Genomic DNA, 25,973 nt, shown 5'->3' on the forward strand with positions numbered 1-25,973 from the left:
AACCATCACATAATGCCATAATTATGTATAATTGAACAAACAGAATGTCATTGTAATATTTTTCCTAAGTGGATGAGCTGCCAAATATATGAGGGAAAACAAACACATGCAGTTGGGAATGTACAGTTAATCTTTATTACCATCTCATTTGAACATCAATTAATCAAAACTTTAGACTTTACACTTAGTCATTATCATTTTCAGAGCTTTCAGGGTCACCCTCAAAAATGGAATGAAACAAACTGGAAAATCAGCAACACAGAGCAGTCACACAGGATGGTCAAACGGGAACGTACACAATGTCCTCCTTCATTAGAGGCCCTGCCTAAAACACTTAAGTCATTTTGACAATTTATCAATTTTATAGTGGATAACAATAAAATTCACTTCACAAATCACCTTCCCCATTACAGCTGGAATTGTTATAAGTGCCTGACTGTTACATTCTGCTTTGCTGGCTCAAAACGTAAAATCACCCTACCCACCCCAAACCCAACATATTCAAGTGCTCTACAAAACAAAAATGGCAAAAACTAAGCAATAAGACAAAATAAACTCACAGATTCAGTGGGTTATTTCCCTCTTAATTAATCTAAACCCAAGAGCCCCCACCAAAATTAACTAGCAAACAGAACTTAATAGTAGTCTATAAAACCCCTGATGTGCAAATGTGATCATAGTTAAACAATTTCCTAGAGCTTTTCTGTTTTTAAAATAAGAAAAACAGCAAAGATTTGTGAACCTGATGTGTCGTCTTCCTTGAAAAAGAAAAATCCATTTGTTAAGGAGATTGACTTCCAGAACAACTGGGTTTTTACTGTGCACTGAGAGTTTAAATTCAATTAACGCCCTCATATGCAGCCCTGAAATGATTTAAATCCACTACATGATTCAGTTAATCTGACTTTATCACTACTTGTCTCACTACATGAAATTAAAAACAAAAGCTTTTGATTTGTGAATGACATTACATTTAAAATGGAAAGCATTTACTCTCTGACCCTGCCAGTTGGATCCATTTCTTTTTAGCACAAAAATCTCTGACCCATTGTACCACTGTTCGCTTCTGAATTGTCACGTTGATTTTTTTTAAGTGCTCAATGTGTTTATGAATTAAAAGTGAATTTTTTTTTTATTCTCTTTTTGGGTGAATTTAATAGATTTTGTGTCATCTGGCCTTGGCTGCTGTAGAGATCTCGTGAGCTACTGCAGCAGCAGGGTCCAATCGTTTCCGGCGTTCATCCCTGGTTTACGAAGGGTTAGCACGGACATGGAGGTATCAAACTCAAACTCCACAGGGGTTTCTTTGCCTGTGAGAGAGCGTGAGAAGATTAGATTGCCATATTATCTCAAACACTGAGGTCATTTCCATCAGAAAATATTAAATTAGTTTCTAATATTACAATGTTGAGCAGACCTGAATAAATAACTTACCATCCATTTTAAGAAGAACCTTTTTGGGCTTGCTGGCACCCAAAATGAGAACTTTTTCAATCCAGGATGAAGTTAAGAATTTACAGTCTGGGCACAGGTTGCTGAGATTATAAATGAAATTATTATTATTTTGAGTTAAAACTTTCTGCAGTAAGTTATACAAAATTGAATCCAATAATGTTTGGACAATGACATTAATATAAATACCTGGAGGTAAGAGCATTATTGGCAAAGGTGATTTTCCGATGAATTAATTCTGTCTTTGTTTCATAGTTAAAACTATGGCCATCATCAATGTACAGCTCACCTTCAGCAAATTTCTAAAGAGAGAGAGGGAGGAGAAAAACATAGCTAAATTAATCTGACTAATGGACTTTATTCTGTTACACAATTTGTTTAGTTAGTCAACAGAGAGAACTAGCTCTTTACCTTAGGGCTAAGGGCCACATACAAGGTATATGGGTCATTTTCCATGCATGCAGATGACCTTCGAACTCGGTCCTTCCGAGGGATGATAGAACCACCACGCTGGAATACTGGGATCTAAAACAAATAAATGAAAATAAAATTATTTAGTGGATATAAAACTCAAATAAACATTTTTGTTTTTGAACAAGGAAAGACTCTTACAGAGCTAAGAGTGACTGGGATGTAGAGATTCTGCACGCCATTGTGTTTTTGAAAAGTATGGACATCATACCAAACCTGGATATAGATCAGAAAAACAAGATGAAGCATCATGGTGAAAGTGTGATGTGAGTAAATGAACATGGGTTAATCTCATATAACATAAGTTATTATATACAGTCCCATTCATTCTAACATTAAAAGCTCTCATGATGAGCACAGTTTTGACTTGGAAATATCAATGGGTGTCACACAAAAACAAACAAACAAAAAAAGGCAAATAAGCTTTAGTTTATGTCACAGAGCCATGAATTATGGTTTGCTACTAACTATTGACTAGTTGGTGGCAGATACTGAAACTTTTTTTTTTTTTTTTTTGCACATAATGTAGATATCACCCGGACTGCAATAATCATCAATATTTTTGTCTCGGAAGATAAAGATTTTGATATCAGCAATATTACCTCTTCGGCTCCAGGAAGATAGGCTGTGACTCCACGAGACCCTTCCTCTGTGACTGGGTGAACCAACAAATCCCTTCCTAAACAACAAGAAACAGACTTTACCAAATAATAATTTATAAATTACAGACTAATTGATATTAGACTTTAACTCAAAACTTTGAAAGTTTTTTTTCTCTCTCACCAATTAGGAATTCATCATCAATGGTGAAAGTTGCTGTATCCTTAGGATAATCAACCCAAAGAGGTCTGAGACATGACAGAAAAGAAAAAGAGCACTAACGTAAAATGAAGTAGTTCCTTTGACAACACAAACAATCCAGTCTACTTGAAATAACGAACGGTGTTCTAAACAAGCATTCACAGGGACCGCACTCACCTCATGACTGGCATTCCGGTTCTGTGTGCATGGTAGAACAGCTGGTACCAGTATGGCAGAAGAGCATAACGCTGGCGGATTGCCTCACGCATGAGTGCCGTGTTCTCTGGACCAAAGAGCCAGGGTTCCCTGCGTGTGGTGTCTAGATGGGCGTGAGCACGGAAGAACGGCTGATATGCACCCGTTTGGTACCAGCGAACCAGAAGCTCAGTGCTGGGATTCTTAAAAAAGCCACCTACATCAGCTGCATTCAAGAAAAGAGATAAATTACTAGCATGATTATGAAATGCAGAAAGATAAAGTTACACATGTGCTTTGCATTATACATGGAAGCTGTCTGCAGACTTGGTGTAGAATAGAAACATTTATTATTCAAAATACACACATAGCCCTGCTATTAATTATGTTTGTTATTAAATATTTTGCCTGATATGATTGTGCTTTCAGCTATGAGTAAAACTGTAATATGTATTTTATCATGTTAAAATCCATTTCCCCCCAAAATCAGCACAGAAAATAAAATTTTGTTTGGGCCTAGTTATCATCACTACTACAAAGTTAATTTCTGACCTCCACAAAAAGAGATGCCAACAAGCCCAAGACTGAGACACATGGGAATAGAAATCTTCAGATGGTCCCATTCAGCAGCATTATCGCCAGTCCAGACAGCACCTGATGAAAATACACAAACCAAAATGTTTGTACAATGAAGTACAAAACAAGTACAATAAAATGATGATGATGTTTGAGGCTTTAAGTTTAGTGTGCATGAATTCACCATATCTCTGAGAACCAGCAAAAAAGGCTCTGGTCAGCACAAAAGGCCTTTCAATTCCACCGGATCGTTGAATCTGACCTTCAGCAGTGGCTCTTTGCTGCAAAATAACACAAAGGAAATGAAGGAAAACTTTTAATCCAGGTGGTAGAGCATACAATAATTGTAACGTTATTGATGTCTGTTTCTCTTAAAAGTTATAATTTATCATAAATTACAAAAAATACTCTACATGGTGGTTCTTATACATCTTGTAGAGTTCCTTACCACGTAAAGTCCATAGATATTGTGTATTTCTCTGTGCTCCCAGTTTCCATGTAGCGCATCTTTGTGCATAGTGACCTCTGGGCCATTGAACACGGACGGCTCGTTCATGTCATTCCAAGTAAAAAGGTTCTGCATTGAGCCCTGAAAAGCAACATGTAGAGTTGTGACAATGGGATTTGTTTTGTCTTTTTGACTTTTAACACCGTGGCCCAACCAGATGCGAGGCAACAAGTTCAAACGAACAATAAATTTGTCTGTTCACGCTGAGTGCAAAACTGCTGTGCAACATCACGCTAAACCATAGGAAGATATACTAAATTAATTTTTAATTATTAGGTATGGGAAACATTAGACCATTGAGATTTCACAGTGAGAAGGAACCACCTAACAGAAACCAGTGATCGATGTTCTTCACAGTCCTCTGGAGTTTGGTGTACAGCCTTTATTTAAACATGTCTATATGCAAAATTTGTTGTTTGTGTATTCTGTTTTGAATTTATTCTTGCACTCTGTTTTTGTGAACGTAAGCACTTCACAATCTTCTTGAACAATCAAATGTAGAAGGGAAATGGAACATAAAACATAAAAGCATCACCACATCCTGTCTGGGTAAGATGAGGTTAGAAACAGAGGTAGAGTTACAACATTTACTTGATTAATTTATCTGCAACCATTAGAACATTAGAATGATAAGGAAATCATTCATTCAATCTAACAATCCTTTTGGTCAAGACCGTTATGATTCAAAATAGTTTCAGATCCTTTTTCTAGATTAGGGCTTCCACTTTTGAGATTGACAACAGAAAAGTCTCACCTCATACTGATCATAGGCGAACATGCTGGCCCACCAGGCCCGCATTTCTGGATTTGTAAAGTCTGGGTAACCAGAGTTTCCTGTGATAAGACCATGCCAAAGGAATCAGAGATGAATTTTAACTACAATAAATGTTATATTAAAGGGTTAATTCACCCAAAAATAAAATTCCTGTCATTAAATACTCACCCTCATGTTGTTCCAAACCCATAAGACCTTCATTCATCTTCGGAACACAAATTATAAGATATTTTTGATGGAATCCAAGAGATTTTTTAGCCCCCATAGAAAGCTATGTAATTACCGTCATTCAAGGTCCAGAAAGGTATTAAAGGTGCCATCGAATTGAAAATTGAATTTACCTCGGCAGAGTTGAATAACAAGAGTTCAGTACATGGAAATGACATACAGTGAGTCTCAAACTCCATTGTTTCCTCCTTATATAAATCTCATTTGTTTAAAAGACCTCTGAAGAACAGGCGAATCTCAACATAACACCGACTGTTACGTAACAGTCGGGGTATACGCCCCCAATATTTGCATAATGCCAGCCCATGTTCCCAACATTATGAAAGGCATTAGACAAGGGCAGCCAGTATTAACGTCTGGATATGCACAGCTGAATCATCAGACTAGGTAAGCAAGCAAGGACAATAGCGAAAAATGGCAGATGGAGCGATAATAACTGACATGATCCATGATATCATGATATTTTTAGTGATATTTGTAAATTGTCTTTCTAAATGTTTCGTTAGCATGTTGTTAATGTACTGTTAAATGTGGTTAAAGTTACCATCGTTTATTACTGTATTCACGTAGACAAGAGAGCCGTCGCTATTTTCATTTTTAAACACTTGCAGTCTGTATAATTCATAAACACAACTTCATTCTTTATAAATCTCTCCAACAGTGTAGCATTAGCCGTTAGCCACGGAGCACTATCAAACTCATTCAAAATCAAATGTAAACATCCAAATAAATACCATACTTACGCGATTAGACATACTGCATGATGAACACTTTGTAAAGATCCATTTTGAGGGTTATATTAGCTGTGTGAACTTTGTTTATGCAATGATAGAGTCGAGAGCTCGGGAGGGGGCGGAGAGCGTGAGCAATTAAAGGGGCAGCAGCCCTGAATTGGCGCATTTCTAATTATGCCCCAAAACAGGCAGTTAAAAAAATTATTTAAAAAAAAATCTATGGGGTATTTTGAGCTGAAACTTCACAGACACATTCAGGGGACACCTTAGACTTATATTACATCTTGTAAAAAAACGTTCGATGGCACCTTTAAAGACCGTTAAAATAGTCAACGTGACAGCAGTAGTTCAACCTTAATGTTATGAAGCAAAAGAAAAACCCTGAAGCCGGCGTTCAGAAGTGCTACACTGCGTCAACTGCGTAGGAGACTGACAGGTTGAACCACTGCAGTCACATTGACTATTTTAATGTCTTTACTACTTTTCTGGACCTTGAATGATGGTAATTACGTTGCTTTCTATGGGGGATTAAAAAAAACAAAAAAAAAACAAAAAAACAAAAAAAAAAACTCTCAGATTTCATCAGAAATATCTTAATTTGTGTTCTGAAGATGAACAAAGGTCTTATGGGTGTGGAAAACATGAGGATGAGTAATTAATGACAGAAATTTAATTTTTTGGTGAACACTTTAAACATCTTATCACAAATACAACATATATGTTTAAATCATAGTGAAATTACTTAAACCACCATTTAAGAGTTTAAGATCAGTAAAAAAAATGTTTTAAAGAACTTAATACAAGGATGCATTAAATTTATCAAAAGTGACAGTTAAAAAGATGGAGTAATGCTGCTGAAAATCAACTTTGCCATCACAGGAATGTGTTGCATTTTAAAATATATTAAAATAGAAAAACAGTTATCTTAAATTAATATTTTAAAATGTAACATTTTTACAATATTACTGTTTTTACCGTATTTTTATGCTTAAATAAATACAGCCTTTGTAAGCATAAGAGACTTCATTCAAAAACAAAAAATTAAAATCTTTTTAAGGGAAAGTGAAAATGGCATGATGTGTGGCCAAGTATACTTGGAATTTGTGAGTACTGGACAGACACTCCGAGCAGTTTTTTTTTTCCATAGTGGGGCTCGGGGAGCGATTGGGGGTTAGGTGCCTTGCTAGAGGGTATCTCAGTTGTGGGTAATGAAAGTGTAAGAGAGTGCTGTTCGTTCACTCCCGCCACCTACGTTTCCTGCCAGTACTGAGACTCGAGACATTACATTTAAAAGCAAACTTCTCACCTGGCCAGCACCAGCCTTCATAATTTCCACCATCTTTGTTCTTAGTGTAGAAGTCCTTAGCAGTAATCTCGTTGTGGATCTTGTAGCCACTATCAACCCTAATGTGGGGATCTACTATAGCAACCATCTATAAACAAAATTGTCATCACAATTTTTCAGTCAGACTGTTCTTCATACTTATGTTTAGAAAAAAAAAAAAAAAAAAAAAAAATCACATTATACTACAGTTATACAAACAACTGTGGCTGACCTTGCGTCTCTTGTCCATTAGGCCCTGAAGCATCTCTTTAGGCTGAGAAAACTTGTGAGGATCCCAGGTGAAGTAGCGCTTGCCATCGGCATGCTCGATGTCAAGCCATATGAAGTCGTAAGGGATGTCATATTGGTCAAAACCTTGGTCCACTGACTTCACATCCTCCTGGTCGTTATAATTCCAGCGGCACTGGTGATAGCCCAGACTGGCCAGAGGAGGGAAGGACTGGGTCCCTAGAGAGTAAAACACACAAACACATACACACATTATGTATAGATATGTAGATATGTACAGGGTTTTGTGAATGGTTTGGTTGGTGAAGTTTAGAGCTCATAGCTGGCATTTACCTGTGAGAGAGGCATACTGTGAGAAGACATCTGATGGTTTGGGCCCAAGCATGATGAAGACATCAATAATTCCACTCTCAGAGATCCAACGGACATCAGTCTGTGGTGTCTCACTGGAGCCTTGAACAAAGTCTAGCATCTTACCAAAGACAGTCTGAAAGGAACAACAAAATTAACCATGAGGAGTTTTAAAATACACTAATAAGAGATAACAGAGAGCCCTATTGACCTCTTACCTTTCCTGCTGTATTAGAACTGATGTCTACCCAGGTCTCAGCTGCATTAAGCCAGAAAATACCCATGGTTCTCTGCGTGTTATGGGCTAGCATGACAGGTACGGATCCATACAAGGCCATAGGGTTATAGAGCTCATACTGAAACACATCTAGGTTATACAGCCTGTATGGATCACCACCACTAGAAAAATAAATGACAAAAGAAAAAAACATTACCGTTTACTGTTTTCATAGGAGGTATATTTTGATTGTGTACTAAGATATTTACTCACTCTGTAGTTTTGAGTTTTAAGTTGTCAGCATGCTCTGGAATACCGTATACATGTTCTACACCCGGCAAGGAGAAGTCTAAACTTATTGATGTGGGGCCTAAGGAAAGATTTTAATGATAATTGTAAGTACAGTATGCAGTCTTATCATCAGAGATAGTAACTTTCAAGTGAACTTTCAAATATAAATATTAACGTTTCATTATATAATCAAAATGTAAGCTTTGAAGCCATCTATATGAACTAATATGCTATAATGTACTCTAAAAAGTTGACTGCATACTGTTCAAAAGTTTAAGATTTTTTTTTTAAATTAATTAATGCTTTTATTCAGCAAGGATGAATTAAACTGAGCAAAAATTACAGTAAAGACATTTACAATGTTACAACAGATTTACATTTTAAATAAATGCTGTTATGATCAGTTTCCACAAAAATATTAAGCAACACAACTGTTTTCAACACTGATAATAGAAATGTTTTTTAAGCACCAAATCAGCATATTAGAATAAAATTCAGCCTTCAGAATAAACATTTTAAAATACATAATTTAAAAAAAAACTATTATGTTAAATTGAAATAACTCAATATTACTGTTTTTGATCAAATAAATGCAGAATCTGTGAGTATAAGAGACTTCTTTCAAGAACATTAAAAAATCTTAGCGACCCCAAACTTCTGAATGGTAGTGTACACTTATAAAATTTGCAGTATTTCTCTTCCGGGAAGTCAGACCAAAAATATTTATGGTTCATTAAGTCAAGTCTATTGTCTTCTTTAAAAAAGGAATAAATCCTTTGAGATAAGATAAGATAAGAAAATTGCATTAGTGAAGCAGTTTTTAATTTACTTAGAAACATACCATTTGGTTTAGTATCTGTATGAGATTTAAATGTCTCTTCCCATAGACCATCTTCCTCTTTATCACTCTCTCCATCCTCATCCTATTGTGTGGGGGGAAAGAAAGCTTTTTTATTTTTAAACAAAGATTTACTTCGGGTTCAATTCTCAAAAGGTATACAGTTACAATGTGATGATCATTGAGTAATACTTCTTTAGTTATTGTGGTACTTCTCACACACGTCATTCTTGCTACATATAGCTGCTAAACCAGATCAGGTGCAGCAACCGGACATGTTAGTTTTAACTGAAGACGTGGCAAGATGACACTTGAATCATTTACATAAGCACACCCACAAACACACACATACTCTTACTGACCTTCTCACTCTCTTTCACCTCGGCCCCATCTGGTTGTGCTTGCCTTTGATAAAACGGACACAAAAGAGAGATTAACAGTCAAGTTTGGGTAGTAAATGATTCGCATTTGACTTGATTTAGATCCATTAACAAATTCTCATTCGCCATTTTTGTCCAGCATATGGGAACAGATGGAGAATTATTTCAATCCAAGCAGACACTGGATATATCTTTGGGGGTGAACAATATGTTCAGCAACTACACAAACGTTTACATTTTTTTAAAGACATCAATTCAGCAAGGATGCATTCATTGATAAAACATTACAGTAAAGCCATTTATAATCTTATAAAAGATTTCTATGTATATATTCTGTTCTTTTGAACTTCATAAAGAATCATGTCAGTTTCCACAAAAACATTAAGCAGCACAACTGTTTTTAACATTGATAATAACACTTATCAGCAAATCAGCATATTAGAATAATTTCTAAACGATCATGTGACTGAAGACTGGAGTAAATTCAGATTTGCCATCACAGTAATAAATTACATTTGTCAGACTCCTTTTGTATTCAAAAATCTCACTGGATTATTACAATTAATGGCAAAATGAATGTTTGGAAATGTGAACGGATATTTCCTATTGACACACTACAGCAAAAGATATAAATAACTGGCTTAAAACCTTTTTTGGGGGGTGAAAATACTGACGTGCCTAAGACTTTTGCACAGTACTGTATATTGTAATTTTATTTTATAATATTACTATTATCACTGTATTTTTGATCAGATAAATATAGCCTTGATGAGTGTTCTTTCAAAAACATTAAAATCCTCACCAACCCCAAAGTTTTGATCTGTAGTGTATATATGCTTTCCAGCTTCCAAAAAAAAGAGAAAAACTCAGTACTCACGTGTCTTTGCGAAGTCGCAGGTGCTCAAAGGCCAGCAGGCCCCGAGAGTTGAGGGATAGCAGCACCTCTGGCCCCTCCATGATGTCCAGCCTAAATGGACGGGCACTAACAATCAACCTCTGGCTCTCTGCTCCCAGAGACAACACAACTCCATTTTCATCCTTAGACAAAAATGAGAGACTGGAAAAGACATGAAAGAAGGGGGTAAACAGGGGAATCAGAGGAAAAGGTAAGAAGCGGAGACAAGCCGAGGTTACTCAGAGGAACGCGATAAATCATGCATGTGTTTGACTGTTCTCTGAATTTCATTGTGCACTCTTAGATCAGAGACACACTCACGGCTCAGTAGGGGGCTCCGCTATGAGCACGTCTGGCACCTCAAAGCGCGGCTTCAGAGGTTTCAACTCATTTATCTTCACCCGCGTCATATTCCCCTGCAGTCTGTAGAGCTCCAACAGCAAGTGCACCTGCAAATAGTAAGAGAGCAGCGAAAAATCATGACTTTTGATCAGGAACATTGTCCCAGGCCTTGTAACAAGAGGGGCCCACTAAAGTCTTCTATGGTTTGACCATAAAAAAACGACCTGAGCAAAGTGAATAAACCATTGAATATAAAAAAATGCTGCAGCTCTTTTATTAAAAAGAGACTATGAAACAAACCTTATTGTTGTCATTAATGAGCTGGAGGGTCAGTCGGGAGTCACTGAGCTCCAAAGTGTCCAGAAGAGCACGGTATGGTGACTGACCCGGTTTGAGCGCCCGTTGACGTCTATGGACAACCAGACAGACAAAAATCACTGTATATGTGGACCCTTTGTTAAGTCAAGTTAAGCACTCTCTAATCTACCACAACAGAGTACTTAATTTTTAGTATGTCGGATAATCAAAATAATGAGTATTTGTGATCTTTGACAGGATTTTGTAGTTGTACACTGCAGAGGTCATCTATACTGTACTGGTTTACAGTATAACTGACATACTTGCAGAAGGCACTCTGATCGCAGGTTTTGAAGTTTCCCCGATCCACAGCAAAGGCGCTGCTGAAAAACAGACACACACAGACCACAGACAGCAGCCCCATCCTAAAAAAAAAAGAAAGAAAAAAGATTGAATTACAGTAGGATACTGCTATGGATCAGGTTTGAGTAATGAATGAGCAGGGTGGAGTAACAATAAAAGAATCAGTGCTATGTGCACTTCCTTTTTTAACACCCTCAAGGATCATTTCCTACTTCGTAATTAGACGGGTGACCATGGTGGAAAATTAAAACCTGCAGCCACCTGCATTTTCACATAGGCTAGTAATTTTGCTTTATGTAAAAAACAAATGTGACAAGCAACCTCCTCTAACAAACCCCAGACTATCTCTAATTTGTGCCACAATACAATTGGCATCAAGAATGATAAGGCACATTGTATTCACTTTATTCTGACATTTGTGCAATTTGAAATATTTTTTATTTTTTATTTATTTTCAATGAACTCTTTTTAATCAAACTGGGTAATCATTATTATTCAGCGCAACACCAGAGAATAAAGTGCAAACTTTTCTTGTTTGAGTGTGTACTCAGAGAACAATCTCATTCATTTTCTTCAGGTATTCTTTATTTAATTTTAGTATTTTTCTTATTTATTTTAAAGAAAAAGCCACCACCCACAATTAAAGATAGATCAAAGTCCACTTACAGGACCTGACAGAGTGTGAAGGGGAATAAAAGAGATAATAGCATTTACATATTTTATACATTTCAAAAAAAAAGTTTCACATCCCGCACGTGACACAATCTGGTGTCATTCATTCTTTCTTTAAAAGCATAAGAAGCTGAGATGCCGTCTAATTTTAAATATGAATTTAAAAACAATTTAATACTTCAGGAAATCTGTATTTTCTAAATGCATTTATTAACTATACTAAATCTTATCTCTGATAAAAAAAATAAATATATATTAGATGCCGGGTCCGTTTTAGACTCAGATAGTGCTGGATATAATAATCTGCAAACTGTTTGGATATTATCTAGCATTGCACACATATCAAACTACAATCTCGACGCCCCATTACATTTATCTATAAAAGGATCAAGGCCAGGATATGATGTAAACGGCTGCAATGCATGCCTAAAGAATCTAATCTAATAAGATATTCGTATGGACTAATTTACATCAACCCTAAAGGTGTATAAAGACATCAGTGTCCTATAAATTAAAACATGACTCGTCATAATGCCAGCGATGGCTCAGCCACGCATTCACGTCTACTTTTCGCTTCCTCGTTCAACACCTGCAGCAGATTTACAGCCCAGCTCCCACACGAACTTCTCATCGATTAGCTTGAAATAAACACAGACGAAACTCAAAAAACAGACATGACGACGAACTGATATGAGAGCCAAGTCTTTGTTTTACCTTTCAATGGAGATAACCGCCATCTTGGACACACGGCGTTAAGCCCAGCCTCCCGGAGGTTGGTTAGTTAGTGTGTTTGCAGAACACTATTGGGTAACAACCGAGTCCCCTATAGACCTTACCATGGAAACGAATCCGTCTGATATATGCTTGTGTACACAAGATAATTGTGTGATGACACTCAATCTATATATTACAATTCAGCACAATTATATGTACTAACTAGGCAGTTTCTGATGATAATGACGATTTAGACCAAAACTCTGTATGCCACTGGTTAATACTAGACAGACTAGTTTGGTTTATGTGGCTTTTACTTTTTATTTTATATTGTTCTATTTCTGTAAATAACACCACCAATAATAATAAGTAAAAAACAGAATGAGGCATTTTAATTAATTTTTATTTTTTTATTTTTTTTACTGTTTTCCACACAGCAACACAAAAAGAAAATGGGTATTATTCTCTGCTGTAGGCCTACATTTTTTTTCAGTGCTTAATGAAAAAACTCTACAGAAAGCTAGACAATATAAAGGATACCAAAAAAAACAAAAACAAAAAACAAAACAAAAACAAGATCTGATCTGGTTAGCAGAAAAGCTCTTCCAAACATTGTCACAATTAGTTTGGTTTTTGCTACTATTTTGACATCTCTGAAAACGTAGAAATATCAACTTAACACCTTATTTAACAATAGGTAGAAAAATATCTCAATATAAGAAAAGTCTGTGACTCTGGAACCTGGGTTTTTAACAACATTTCTCATAATTTCACAGTTGTCAAACTTGAAACCTCCAGCAAAGGTGTCCTAGGCGGTCAATGTTCTTATGCAGAACACTGTGGATAGGTGCAATATAGCGTGCAACATCACCGTCTCGTGAAAAGTCCCGAAAGAAAAGTCCTTGGTCAGCACAGAAGGTAAATTTCTGTGGCATTGGGCTGTTACCCCGCATGTACTCCCATACACCCAACAGCAGTAGCCTAACTTCAAAGGGTGAGAGGTGAGGCAAGACCTCATGGATGTTACTCAACACTGGTGGTAGTAGCTGGCCTTCACCCATACATGATACAAGCAAACATGAGGTCTGAAGGTGCCAGGGGGAGTCTGACACTGATGGTTCCCTTGATGCTTCCCAGTGAGCCAGTAAGGTGGAAAGTAGACCCCTTAAAATGACGGAGCAGTAGCACAGAGCTGGACGTCCAGCTGCGACCACCCGGAGGAGGTGGAACAGCACAGGGTTATTTTCAAAGCAACGACGAATGTGTATGTCTCGCTCAACTGTGGTTTTTGCATGTTCCTCTGGAGGCCAGGACAGTTCTCCGTTTGCTACATCTGGGCAGATGTTCTCTACCAGGGTTACGGCAATTACCTTCGCAGCTTCAGCATTAATTGGGGGAAGTTCATTAGAAATGTGAGGTTCACTGGCAGAAAAGCTGCCATTACTGGTACCTACAGCAGAGCCATTATTTCTAGCATTGCCAGTGGGGCTTCCTCCACCTGAACTACAGCACTGAACCATGACTGCAAGCAAAGTCTGCATATTCTGATTGATTCTATCTGGGTCAGGCTGTGAGGGAGTGTACGGAGGTTTCAAACCCTTTCCAATTACTCCAGCATGGAAAACGGACCACACATTTCCAGAGAAGTTAACAGAAGTGCCAAATTTGCAGTTGACATCCAATAGAGAGATGCCCAAGTCTGGGACAAGGTTGGGTGACTGTGTGATGTCATCACTTGGGTTTTCCTGCACACCTCCAAACAAATCTCGGTTGCCTTTGTGCAGGGCTCCCTCCACCAGTTGTTGCAGCACAGCTTTTAGAGTCAAAGGACAGTAGGCCGCAAGACGTGACAACAGTCGCATAGAGTAGCCCACTTCCTCTACCCCAACCTTAAGGCTCTCCCCTTGCAGTCGTAAACACACAAAGAAATGTGACACTGCTGCTCTACATATCAGCAAGAGATGAGCTGGAGAGCAAGCTCTGGGAAGCTGGCTACACGAGAGCAGACGGACAGCTGCCTTGGATACCGTTTTGTCACCATGGAGAAGCAATGGGCAGAAATCCTGAAGGTGGCTGGAAACGGCGACTCTGACTTGTGCAGGCATCGATGACTGAGCTGAACTCCCCATTGTAGTCCCTCCATTTTTACGATCCTCCTCTTGACTCTGTACTGCAGTAGCCAAGTTGTTCAGAAGTTGAGCCAGCTGTTTGTTGTCAAGGGTTTGAGTGTGGATCTGGGCAACACAGCGGGCTACTGTTGAGGGAAGCAACCCAGAAAGTGAAGTGGAAAGTGGGGTGTACAATTGTGAGGCTAGAGCGAGCTCCTCTGGGTTTCGGGCTTGAGTGAAGAGCTGACACAAAGCTTCAGTGGCCACGCTTGGGCCGCCATACACCGATAGTAGATACAGGAGCTGATGCAACCAGAGGTGCCTCTTCCGCTCAAGCCGGAGGGTTTCAGCACACAGATCACCTATGTGTCCCTGGAGCTCCTCTAGAAATGGGATCACTTGTGGCATTGCCGAGGCAGCAGAGGACTGTGGGAAGGGTTCATCACCCTCTGGCCGGTTGTGCACCAGCTTGTGAAGATGTAGCAGAAGTGTTTGCAGTAAGCGGTCACAGGCTTCTCGAATACTATCATGGGGAGAGGGTGTAGGGCCTGATATAATCACTGAAGATGGTGTGGCAGTGTCCGCAAGGAACTTCAGCACCCTTGCTCCACCTGAAGGGCTTTGGCTTATGAGATGTACCGCTAGACCCAACATATTCTCGACTTCCTCCCGAGGCAAGGCCTGGAACTGAGCCTGGAGTTGAACTAGGACAGGTGGTCTGAGAAACTCCACCAGCTCTGCAGAAACAGCACCCAGAAGAGTAGGGGAAAGAGCAGCCAGTTGAAGCAAGAAAGGTACAGTGGCCCTACGGAGATGAGGGGAGTTCTCCCACCCACCTGCCCCGGATGAATGCGGAGGTACATTTTGAGGGGGTGGAGACAGACTATCCTGAAACATCCTGAGAAGCTCTTTCTTGATGCTATCAGAATGTCTGGAGGCCAAGTGCCCCAGGATACCAACCACTGAGCCTATTTTGGGGACCCTACAACTCTTGTCTATTGCCTGCTGTTGGTTGACCTTCTCAGCAGAGGAATATCCATGCGCATAAAAGTCTTTGAGGCCACATGCCAGCACCCTGCTGATAATAGTGCCAGGAAAAGCTGAACCAATGTGAGCAACAACCCAGTCAAAATGAGGGGAGTGCTGGACAGAGGTATCCAACAAGGCATCTACACAGGCATCAGGGCACCAGGCCAACATGGCTGCTAGACACTGAGAGTAGCATTCCATAAGTGAGCGAGTGGCTGCACACGACATCCAAAGCTGCAACAGCTCATTCAGGCTGGACGAGTGAGGAGCTGCCCGTCGTCCTGCATGCTTGCTGCTAAGCTGGCCAAGAAGGTCTACAGCCCATGTGGACACAAGTGGAGCCCAAGCTTTAGGACTAAGCTTGATAAATTCTGAGAGTACAGCATGGACTTCTTTAATAACATCCTCCAAATTGGATACACTGGTACTGCCTCCTCCACTTGTACTGGTACCTCCATTTTCAACCTCCGCCTCCAGATCTTGTAGAAAGGATGCAACATATTCATCATAGACTCCCCTCAGGTGCTCCAAGACGGCTCCACGGCAGGCTGGCACAGTTCGAAGGAGGCGCACTGCACAGCGGGCATGATCCCGAACACTGAGTTTACGTCCCTGTGTCTGGTCAACGCCACTGATAAAAGCTTTAATTTCTAAGGCCAGTTCTTGAGGACTGATAGAAAGAAAAAAAAAGGTCAGTTGGTATAGAATTTTTTGCAATATAATACATTTTTTAAACACTTATACACATATCTTAACATAACCAAATTTTCTTTATTGAGCTTATATTCATGTCAAACAGTGACAGCAGTGTGACATGCTATACTTTATCTAATGCTACTTTAAAAACATGCCGTTTTATGACTCTGTACTAATTGAGAAGCATATTTCTACTTTCAAAAGAGTATTTATAACTTATTTTAAATGTTATAATTATGTATTAATTAAAATGTATTAATTTAAATATTTTAATATATTGTGGCCAAAACAATGGTTTGATATGTTTTCATTTGTGCTGTTTAATTAATTGTTTTACAACGGTTTTACATTTTTTAAGCCTGTAATAGTTTTAATTCCAACAAATCACATACAGTGCGACAACTTGCCAAGGTTGAGGCATGTAGACACAAAATGTCAAAGTGTTTAATGAACTGTATCCCTTTTTGTGGGCAATAACTGTGAAAATGTTTATTTATGAATATACTAATAAATATACATGTTTATTAATGCTTTAGCAATGTAACGCTGTTTACAATAACATGATATCTGACTGAATCTGAAATAACAGAAATGCAATGACAGAGGGGAGGCAATGAATGACATTGTATCCAAAATGGACATGCAATTAACATGAGCATGTATGCTTACATGAGTACATGAATTAACATGAGTAGTTATGCTTACACCTGTACTGACTATTATTAGACTGAAATTGCAAAACACCTGTATGCTATATAATTTCATATTAATACTTAATTAGGCGATAAGAATGAATAAATCACCTTAATGACCGTGAAATGAGAACGATACATTGTTCCTCTATACAGAAAATACAGTTTAATGCAAACTGGAGTTCCTTCCATTGAACTGAAGCATGAATTTATAGTTAGTGGTAACCTATATTACTATTATATTATTACTCACCTGTAATTGTTTAGAGAAGTGTGGCAGTGAGACTTCTGCATGGCTGACATGGCATCCCCTTCGAATATCGCCGACATCGTTTACGTGCTTAAGCAAAATACACCATGAAAATATTTATATACATACAAATTAACAACTACAATGGAAAATTGTGAATGAAAAGTGCAGCCTTTCCCACTCTAAATCAACACCGTTTCAATAAACGATGAACCAGACAGCGTAAAACTCACTCACAGTCTTTCGCCACATGGGAAATCACGTTTGGTTACACATATCGCCCTCTGTCGTTGAGGAGAGCTATTTTGTTTGAAACTGCAGACATGTATTTTGCAAGTACCGATGATGAACAAGCAGGGTGCAGTGGTGTTCTGAAATGAGGAGGCAAACAACGACCTTAGTTTTTTTAATTATTTTTTATTTTTTATACATCAAATGTAAATTCATGTCCGGTACTCTTGTCACATTTTCCTCATTAAATGAACATTTACATTGCATCAAAAAAGAAAAAAGAAACCACATTAACAATGTTATTAATGATCTATTTATTAAAACCAAGTCAATCTCATCAAGTTAGTGTTTCAAGCATTTTTACATTTATTCCAAAATAATAACTAAAGGCAGTAACAATTTAACCCTCTATGGTAGGCCTATGCAATATCAATGAGGAAAAAAATATTTATGGTGTTTTTTCCTGCTTAAAATTGGACACTATATCAAACATTTTCATTAATTTTAATTAAATATTTTTTAATTTTTTAAAAACATACTAAAATAGACTATGACTATACTTTTAAAAAAAATTAATTAATAACACCGTACCATAGAGGGTTAAACAATATATTTTATTTGTATTGGTTTTCAGCTGTACTTTTTAACTTCGACTTATTTCGCATCATCAGTCATGCTCGGTAAACACTCTGATGACACGAAGATGTATTTTTAATTTCACCAAGCTGATTGCTCAATAAAACCCCTGCAGTCATCATGTTTTCAGGTCTTTTGAAGTTTGCTTTTGACGTGACATAAAGCGGTGATATCTAAGTGGGTGAACTGTTTAATTACATGGGTTACTAGTGCAAATCAACACTTTTGGTAAATTAGAAAATGAAATGGACACTGCATGACAGCATCACATCAGTATGGTTGGAAGAGCAATTCAGTGTGAAAAATAAACGTCACTTTAATGGAACTTAAAAAAAAAAGAGCAAGAAAGCCATGCAACTGGGGTGCCACTAGGGGTCCAAAATCCTGGGAATTTTCAAAGCTGGAATATATGGGAATTAAAGGGGGTATATGGGAATAAACAGGGAATTGCAGGTTAGCCTATAATAGGGAACTTAAATGTAGTTGAAGCATAATCTTGGTTAAAACAACCAGATTTTATGCAATTTCAGTTTTTCAATTTTTACCCTCAGTCACATTCACACAGCACACTACTTGCTAAAGGGCTATTGAGGCCACACACCCTACATGCACTGTGCATTTTAAAATAACATACACATTTGATCAAAAATACAGAAAAAAAAACTGTAATATTGTGAAATAGTATTTGAGTGTAAAACAGCTGTTTTCTATTTGAATATATAGTAAAATGTAATTTATTCCTGTGATCAAAGCTGAATTTTCAGCATCATTACTCCAGTCTTCAGTATCACACGATCCTTCAGAAATAATTCTAATATGATGATTTGATAATATTTTTTTTATAAATTTGTGATACTTTTTCCAGGATTCTTTGATTAATAAAATTTAAAGAACAGCAAATTTTGGGGTCAGTAGTTTTTTTCTTTCTTTTTCTTTTTTTTTAAAGAAATTAACACTTTTATTCAGCAAGGATGTGTGAAATTGAACATCGGCTCATATTTAATGATGCCCCAAAATAGGCAGTTAAAAAAATTAATTAAAAAAAATCTATGGGGTATTTTGAGCTGAAACTTCACAGACACATTCAGGGGACACCTTAGACTTATATTACATCTTTTAAAAAGACGTTCTACGGCAGCTTTAAAGACTTTTATTGCTAGAAAATATTTCTATTTTAAACAAATTTTGTTTTATCATTTTATTCATCAAAGAATCCTGAAAAAAGAATCACAGGTTTCAAAAAATATTAAGCAGCACAACTGAAATTTCCAACATTGATAAATCAGCATATTAGAATGATTTCTGAAGGATCATGTGACATTGAAATAAATAACACATTAAATAAAAATTGCTGCAATAAAAATAGATTTATTTGACATATTTACTAAATTAGAATTAATTGGGTGCAAAAAAGAAATAATTGTTATTTCATGTTATTATGACCAAACAAAATGTTTATATTTATGTTTGTATGATGTTTTATATAGATTTATATGAAATTTATATAGAAATTTCCCAAAATTTCCCTGAATTAATTAATTCCCATAAATTCCCATAAATTCCTGTTAAGTTTCCAAATTGGAATATTTCTAAAATTCCCCAGGTTATGTTCCAGTGGAAATTTTTGCAACCGGTGCAACAGACACAAAATAGTGAATACAGAACAAAAGAAAACATGCTTAAAGATGCCAGATTGTTGTGTTCTGAATACCAGGTCTGTGGCACAGGGCTATGTCTGTTCTGTAGCTGTTGCAAAATTAGAGTGCTGTTATGTTGTGCTCTCCCTCTTCATGCAGAACCTTATCTTGGAGAAACCTTAATTTAACAAAATATTGGTGGCAGGGTTATTTGCTTATAAGTTGCTCCTATAATGTGTGCAGATTTCATTTGGGTTATTAACATGTTGTTTGCTGTTTTCAGTATTAATCCATGTTTGATTATCTTTAATTTAAATGTAGAGATTTTGTTGTGTCTCTGCAAACGTGTCATACTGAATGACGCTTAATGTGCCGTTCAGAGTTCCAAATAAAAGGGCAAGAACATTAAAGATGGTTGATATATTATCTTGTGGAAAACTTACAAGTTTCAGAAACATGCCTTTATAACTGCACTTGGACTTTTTAAAACCAGTTTAACAATTTATAATGTACCAAATGTAGGAAATGGCCCTTTTTATCAAATGCAAGTGGTTTATGTTCTTTTAGCAGTTCATAGTGATGTTTAAGGTGTTGCCTTTTGAGACTGACTGTGTTCTAGTTTGTCAGCAGTTTGAAGGTACAGGGTGAGCTATTTACTACTTTTTCATTAGTCTTACATTGACGACATCATTTTGTTCAGTCAGACTGATGCGTGGAACGCGCACATAAACAAGAGGCGGGATTTATCGTACAAAACAATCATATCCAATCATACCCGATCATATCCAATCATAGCACAATGGAGGCATTGCCTCCTCTCATGTGACTATGCCCCATTCATTCTCTATTACCCCCAACAAAACCTACTGCATGTTTTAGGGGCTCTGTTTATTGTCCTTATGTTCAAGGGAGGCACGAGACGCGGACTGCCCACTGTAACTTTATCTGTGGGTGTCGCTGTTGGACATTGTTCCTTTAGAAAAATGAGTGACTTTTACACTTTTTTTGTTTTTTTTTAAATATCGATTAGGCTATTTTTTCATCCTAATTTTTTGAGGAGGCACTGCGTCCCTTGCCTCCTCCTCGGAGCAAATGCCCCTTAGCAGGGTCATTATAGGGTCATATAAACTGTGGGTAAATGTAATCATGGGTTATTTTGTTGGATATTCAACACTGTTCAAACTTTATCCTCCGAGAAAAAAACGATTATACATTGCATATTTTTAAAAGTTTATTTTAATGTACAGCACTCAATACTTAGTTGGGGCTCCTTTTGCCTGAATTACTGCATCAATGCGGCGTGGCATGGAGTCGATCAGTCTGTGGCACTGCTCAGGTGTTATGAGAGCCCAGGTTGCTCTGATAGTGGCCTTTAGCTCTTCTGCATTGTTGGGTCTGGCATATCGCATCTTCCTCTTCACAATACCCCATTGATTTTCTATGGGGTTAAGGTCAGGTGAGTTTGCTGGCCAATTAAGAACAGGGATACCATGGTCCTTAAACCAGGTACTGGTAGCTTTGGCACTGTGTGCAGGTGCCAAGTCCTGTTGGAAAATGAAATCTGCATCTCCATAAAGTTGGTCAGCAGCAGGAAGCATGAAGTGCTCTAAAACTTCCTGGTATACGGCTGCGTTGACCTTGGACCTTAGAAAACACAGTGGACCAACACCAGCAGATGACATGGCACCCCAAACCATCACTGACTGTGGAAACTTTACACTCGACCTCAAGCAATGTGGATTGTGTGCCTCTCTACTAATAATGATATAGGCTGATAATAATCACTAGGTATGAATTTAAAATATTGTACGTTTTAATGGATCACGATACAGACATAATGATCTTATAATACATGATGCATTGCTGTGTCCGTTATCGCATAATTCACACTTTTGGACACTTTTGCTTTAACGGACATTAGACAACACTGCAAAATCAAGCTGTTATGTATTTATTGTCCAACATTCCCAATTTTATGTCCTTAATTTAATTTCATATGTTGGTATTAATTCAGTCTTATAATAATAATACTAGATCTTTTAAAGAATTTGAACCCAAACTGACTGGGTTTCTAGAGAGCAAAGGTTTTTTGAAAAAAGTGGAAGACTTAAACACAAAGTCTGTAAAATAAACTGTTAGAAGGACTGATGATCATTAGTGATATTATTTTATTCTGTGTTGTCATCATTCAAGCTTTAATCATTTCATCAATCATTTCAGCTTAAATGTATGTTTTTTTTAACAAAGCAGCTGAAATTGCCATAGAAACTAGTGGACTGCCAAGTCGCTTTCACCCCAAAATGGCGGAAACGCAGGGCCGCTGCTGAGCGCCGGTGTTGCAATGGAACATTCTATTGAGTGTCGGTTCTTGTCGGTGTATATTCTTTGACTCAGAGGAAGACCATGAGGGTTTAAGGTGCCATTTGGGGCCACAGACACGCCCTTCAGCGAAAACTCAAGATCTTCGCAATTTAACGTCTCAAAGGCCTTTAGATTAGACTGACCAAACATGATGTTGATCTGATTAAAGCTCTAGGAGGAGTTTGTTAAAGTAAACGTCTGGAAATGGCAAAAATTTGCAGAGAAAATTCAAAATAACACACTTCCTGTTGGGTTTTCAGATTTTGCACCCAGGGACTTTTTTGTAGGTATTGGGATGTTACATGTGTCTACAGAATTTCATACTTGTACGTGAAACCTAGCGCAAAGGGCGCTTAATTGAAATTTTGTAGGTGGCGCTACTGAGCCATTTTGCCACACCTAATTCTGAAAACCATATCATAAGTACATTTTCACCACTTCTGACACATGTGTAAAGTTTCATGAATGCTTATTTTAAAAAGGCATCAAAAATGTTTACAGTCATACACTCATACCAACCAAGTCTTAGTTAAGTTCTAAACATCTTTCCAAATAATTTTTTTATAACATTTTAAGCTAGGCAGGTTATTTGACTATGAGAAGTTCTGAGGTTTATATCATTAAAATGTATGAATGTAGCAAACATTCAAATGTCACAATTTTAGTTAAAGTGGTCATGAACTGCATTGTTTTATAATGTGTCCTGGGGTGTACTTATAACGTTAGTATGATTTTTACATCAAAATTGTCATAATTTAGAAATAAAAGGCATTTTTCCTACCCTGATTTTAGCCTTCTGATTTAAATGCTCTCTTTGAAGGGATGTGTCTGCTGTGAGACTTCAGTGTAAACACCCACTGCTGTGATTGGCTAACATCTTTGCATATGAAATAGCTAATAATAATAATAATAATAATTTGTTACATTTATTTAGCACTTTACTGGGTACTCAAAGCGCTTTACATATGGAAGGGGGAATCTCCTCAATCACTTCCAATGTGCAGCATCCACCTGGATGATGCGACGGCAGCCAAATTGTGCCAGAACGCCCACCACACACACCAGCTTATTGGTGGAGAGGAGACAGAGTTATGAAGCCAATCAGTATATGGAGATGATTAGGAGGCCATGATGGACAGAGGCCAAATTTGGCCAGGATGTCAGGGTTAGACCCCTACTCTTTTCGAAGGACATCCTGGGATTTATAACGACCACAGAGAGTCAGGACCTCAGTTTAACGTCTCATCTGAAGGACGGTGCTTTTTGACAGTATAGTGTCCCCATCACTATACTGGGGTGTTAAGACCCACACTTTCCACAGGGTGAGCACCCCCTGCTGGCCTCACTAACACCTCTTCCAGCAGCAACCTAGTTTTCCCAGGAGGTTTCCCATCCAGGTTAGCCTGACGTGGTCATACACAGTTCTAGTCAGAATATGAGTCTGATACTGCTCCATTGGGCTTTGATTATGGGGGCGTATTTCAACCGATCCAGGAAAGACCTCAATTGGATAGACCTACAACCAATCAGAGCTACAGAGTAAGTGACGTATGTTGAGCGCTGGCATAACCGCTGGTTATGTCTACCTCGTCGTGCACGCCGAGTTGCATCGCCGTGATGCCCATTTCGGTTGCTTCTTTCATTTGGTTCTCCATGAGTGCGACCAAAGGAGAAACCACAATGACCACAGGGTTTTCATTGCGCCCCATCTTCTTAGCGACCATCGGGGCCAGCTGATAAATCAAACTTTTGCCAAATCCCGTAGGAAGGACGGCAAAGACATCTTTCTCATCGACAAATGCCTTGATCACGGTCCTCTGTTCCTCTTTTAAAATTAATGCGCTGTCGATATCTTCTATAACAGACGCAATGGCGGAATCTACACATCTCAGTTCTTCAGCAACAGCCATCATTGTTGTAAACTAATTCAACCCAAGCGCTCTTTGATGACGTGGCTGATTACGTTTCTGGTGATAATCTGTCAATCATCGCCCTGACAATGTGATTGGTTCGAACAGTTTCTGTTCGGGCATAATTACTCCTCTACGGATTGAGTCCAGACCGAACCTCCCGACCTAAAAATGTTGTGGGCGGGGCTAAGTTCGGCTGGCATCCAGGCTATATCCAGGTACTAACCAGGCTCAACCCTGCTTAGCTTCCATCCCCCCCTGTTGAACGTTGTGCAAGTTTACTGCAACAATGGAGCCGTGAACTTCACAGTAGTTTGAAAATCCAGCATTTAGTTGAACCTGGTAAGCGCTCATTGTCACAGTTGTAAAAACGACGTCATTCTTCTTCCATGAGGGGGTTTGGCAAAAGAGGATAAAGTGAAGTTTCATAACTTTATATATTTAGGCTAACTTTACCGATGTAGCTATTACAGCGCTGACTTCGTACGTTTGACTGAATTGTTTGCTTTATTTCTTATTGTAAAGCTTCTTATACCTTTTACTTACCGGTTTAAATAGGCCAAGCGTTCATAGTGACATCGCTTTTTGATCCTTCGATGTCAGCTCTTTCTATGCATCATTGTGAAGCAGAAATCACCAAGCGTTGGATTATTCACCCACTAATAGGGAACGTGAGCTGGGTTTAGACCGTCGTGAGACAGGTGAGTTTTACCCTACTGATGGTCGTGACATTGCAATAGTAATCCTGCTCAGTACAAGAAGAACCGCATGTTCAGACATTTATTGCGTGTGCTTGGCTGAGGAGCAACTGGTGCGAAGCTACCATCTGTGGGATTATGACTGAATGCCTCTAAATCAGAATCACGCCTAAACGAAACGATACCGCAGCACCGCGGGAATCCAATTGGGCCCAGATAGCCGGAGGTCCAGCTCCAGCGAGGAGAGCCTCTCGAGAAGAAAGAGTGTAGCCCCCACTCCCTGGCACGCACAGAAAGTTTGCACAGAAAGCACGCACAAGGTTTAAAGTTTCGTGCAACAGAATTATTAAATAAACATTGATTAAGACAGGATTAGGCCAGAATTAGGTCTTAGTTAAATTTGGGTATAGCTTTTATAAATGTGCCTTAGAAAAAACCTTACTGGTGTGTGTCTTGAGACAAAACCATAACACTGACATATTTTAACATATGTCAGTGCAAGTTGCTTTCAGTTAAAACAGCTCAAACATGCATTTTAGCCTGGGACTAGCTTAAACCTTGTCTGTGAAACCAGGGATTAATCTATTTAAATTTAATCCCTTTTGGTGCAATCAATACATTTTTAAATATGAGGTATTAAATACAAAGTTTATTTATGAGGTCAGTATCATTGGCCATTGGTGCTGTACCACTTTTTTTTTTTTATTATCCTAAACATATAGAAGCAGTCTTCCTGATAAAAATAAATAGGCTAAATAAAATAAGGTCATCCATTCAGCGCTGAATGACTCTGATTAGCTCCCCTCAGTCCCATCAGCTGATTTATAGCCTATAGATGTTATTTTTACTAAGAGACAAACACATATAGCCTCACTGAGACTTGTAAAATATTTTTTTGGCTCTCTATCACTCTGTTTGTGACCTCAATTTTTGCTTCTGTGTGAGACCCTATTTTCAGTATTTGTTTAGGAGTCTTGCTCATATGCAGGGGTGTGGTGGCCTCATGGGCCCTGGCCATATAAACACAGGACGTGTGTTCCAACACGACAACA

The 25,973-nt window shown here is 38.1% G+C and overlaps 1 protein-coding gene across 5 annotated transcripts; it reads right to left on the minus strand.

Moving 5' to 3' along the window:
- Positions 1-112: 112 nt before the first annotated feature.
- LOC125259382 (neutral alpha-glucosidase AB-like) lies at positions 113-17,748 on the minus strand. 5 transcript variants are annotated; one of them, XM_048177004.1, is made up of 24 exons: positions 17,452-17,691; positions 11,248-11,349; positions 10,928-11,036; positions 10,607-10,734; positions 10,268-10,447; positions 9,373-9,415; positions 9,014-9,095; positions 8,155-8,251; positions 7,883-8,063; positions 7,647-7,800; positions 7,297-7,532; positions 7,047-7,173; positions 4,758-4,837; positions 3,944-4,084; positions 3,680-3,776; positions 3,472-3,573; positions 2,902-3,145; positions 2,707-2,771; positions 2,526-2,602; positions 2,065-2,139; positions 1,864-1,977; positions 1,642-1,754; positions 1,435-1,535; positions 113-1,310 (listed from the first exon to the last, which is right to left on the minus strand). In XM_048177004.1, the coding sequence occupies exons 1-24, from the start codon at positions 17,526-17,528 to the stop codon at positions 1,204-1,206; spliced, it is 2,832 nt and encodes a 943-aa protein (XP_048032961.1). In that variant the 5' UTR covers positions 17,529-17,691; the 3' UTR covers positions 113-1,203. The 5 variants fall into 5 exon arrangements, with proteins under 5 accessions (XP_048032961.1, XP_048032962.1, XP_048032963.1 ...); XM_048177005.1 differs by lacking the exon at positions 17,452-17,691 and adding an exon at positions 12,674-12,826; XM_048177006.1 differs by lacking the exon at positions 17,452-17,691 and adding an exon at positions 12,549-12,572.
- Between the last annotated feature and the right edge of the window lie 8,225 nt (positions 17,749-25,973).

This window comes from Megalobrama amblycephala, linkage group LG23 (assembly GCF_018812025.1).
Source record: "Megalobrama amblycephala isolate DHTTF-2021 linkage group LG23, ASM1881202v1, whole genome shotgun sequence".
Lineage (NCBI taxonomy): Eukaryota > Metazoa > Chordata > Actinopteri > Cypriniformes > Xenocyprididae > Megalobrama > Megalobrama amblycephala.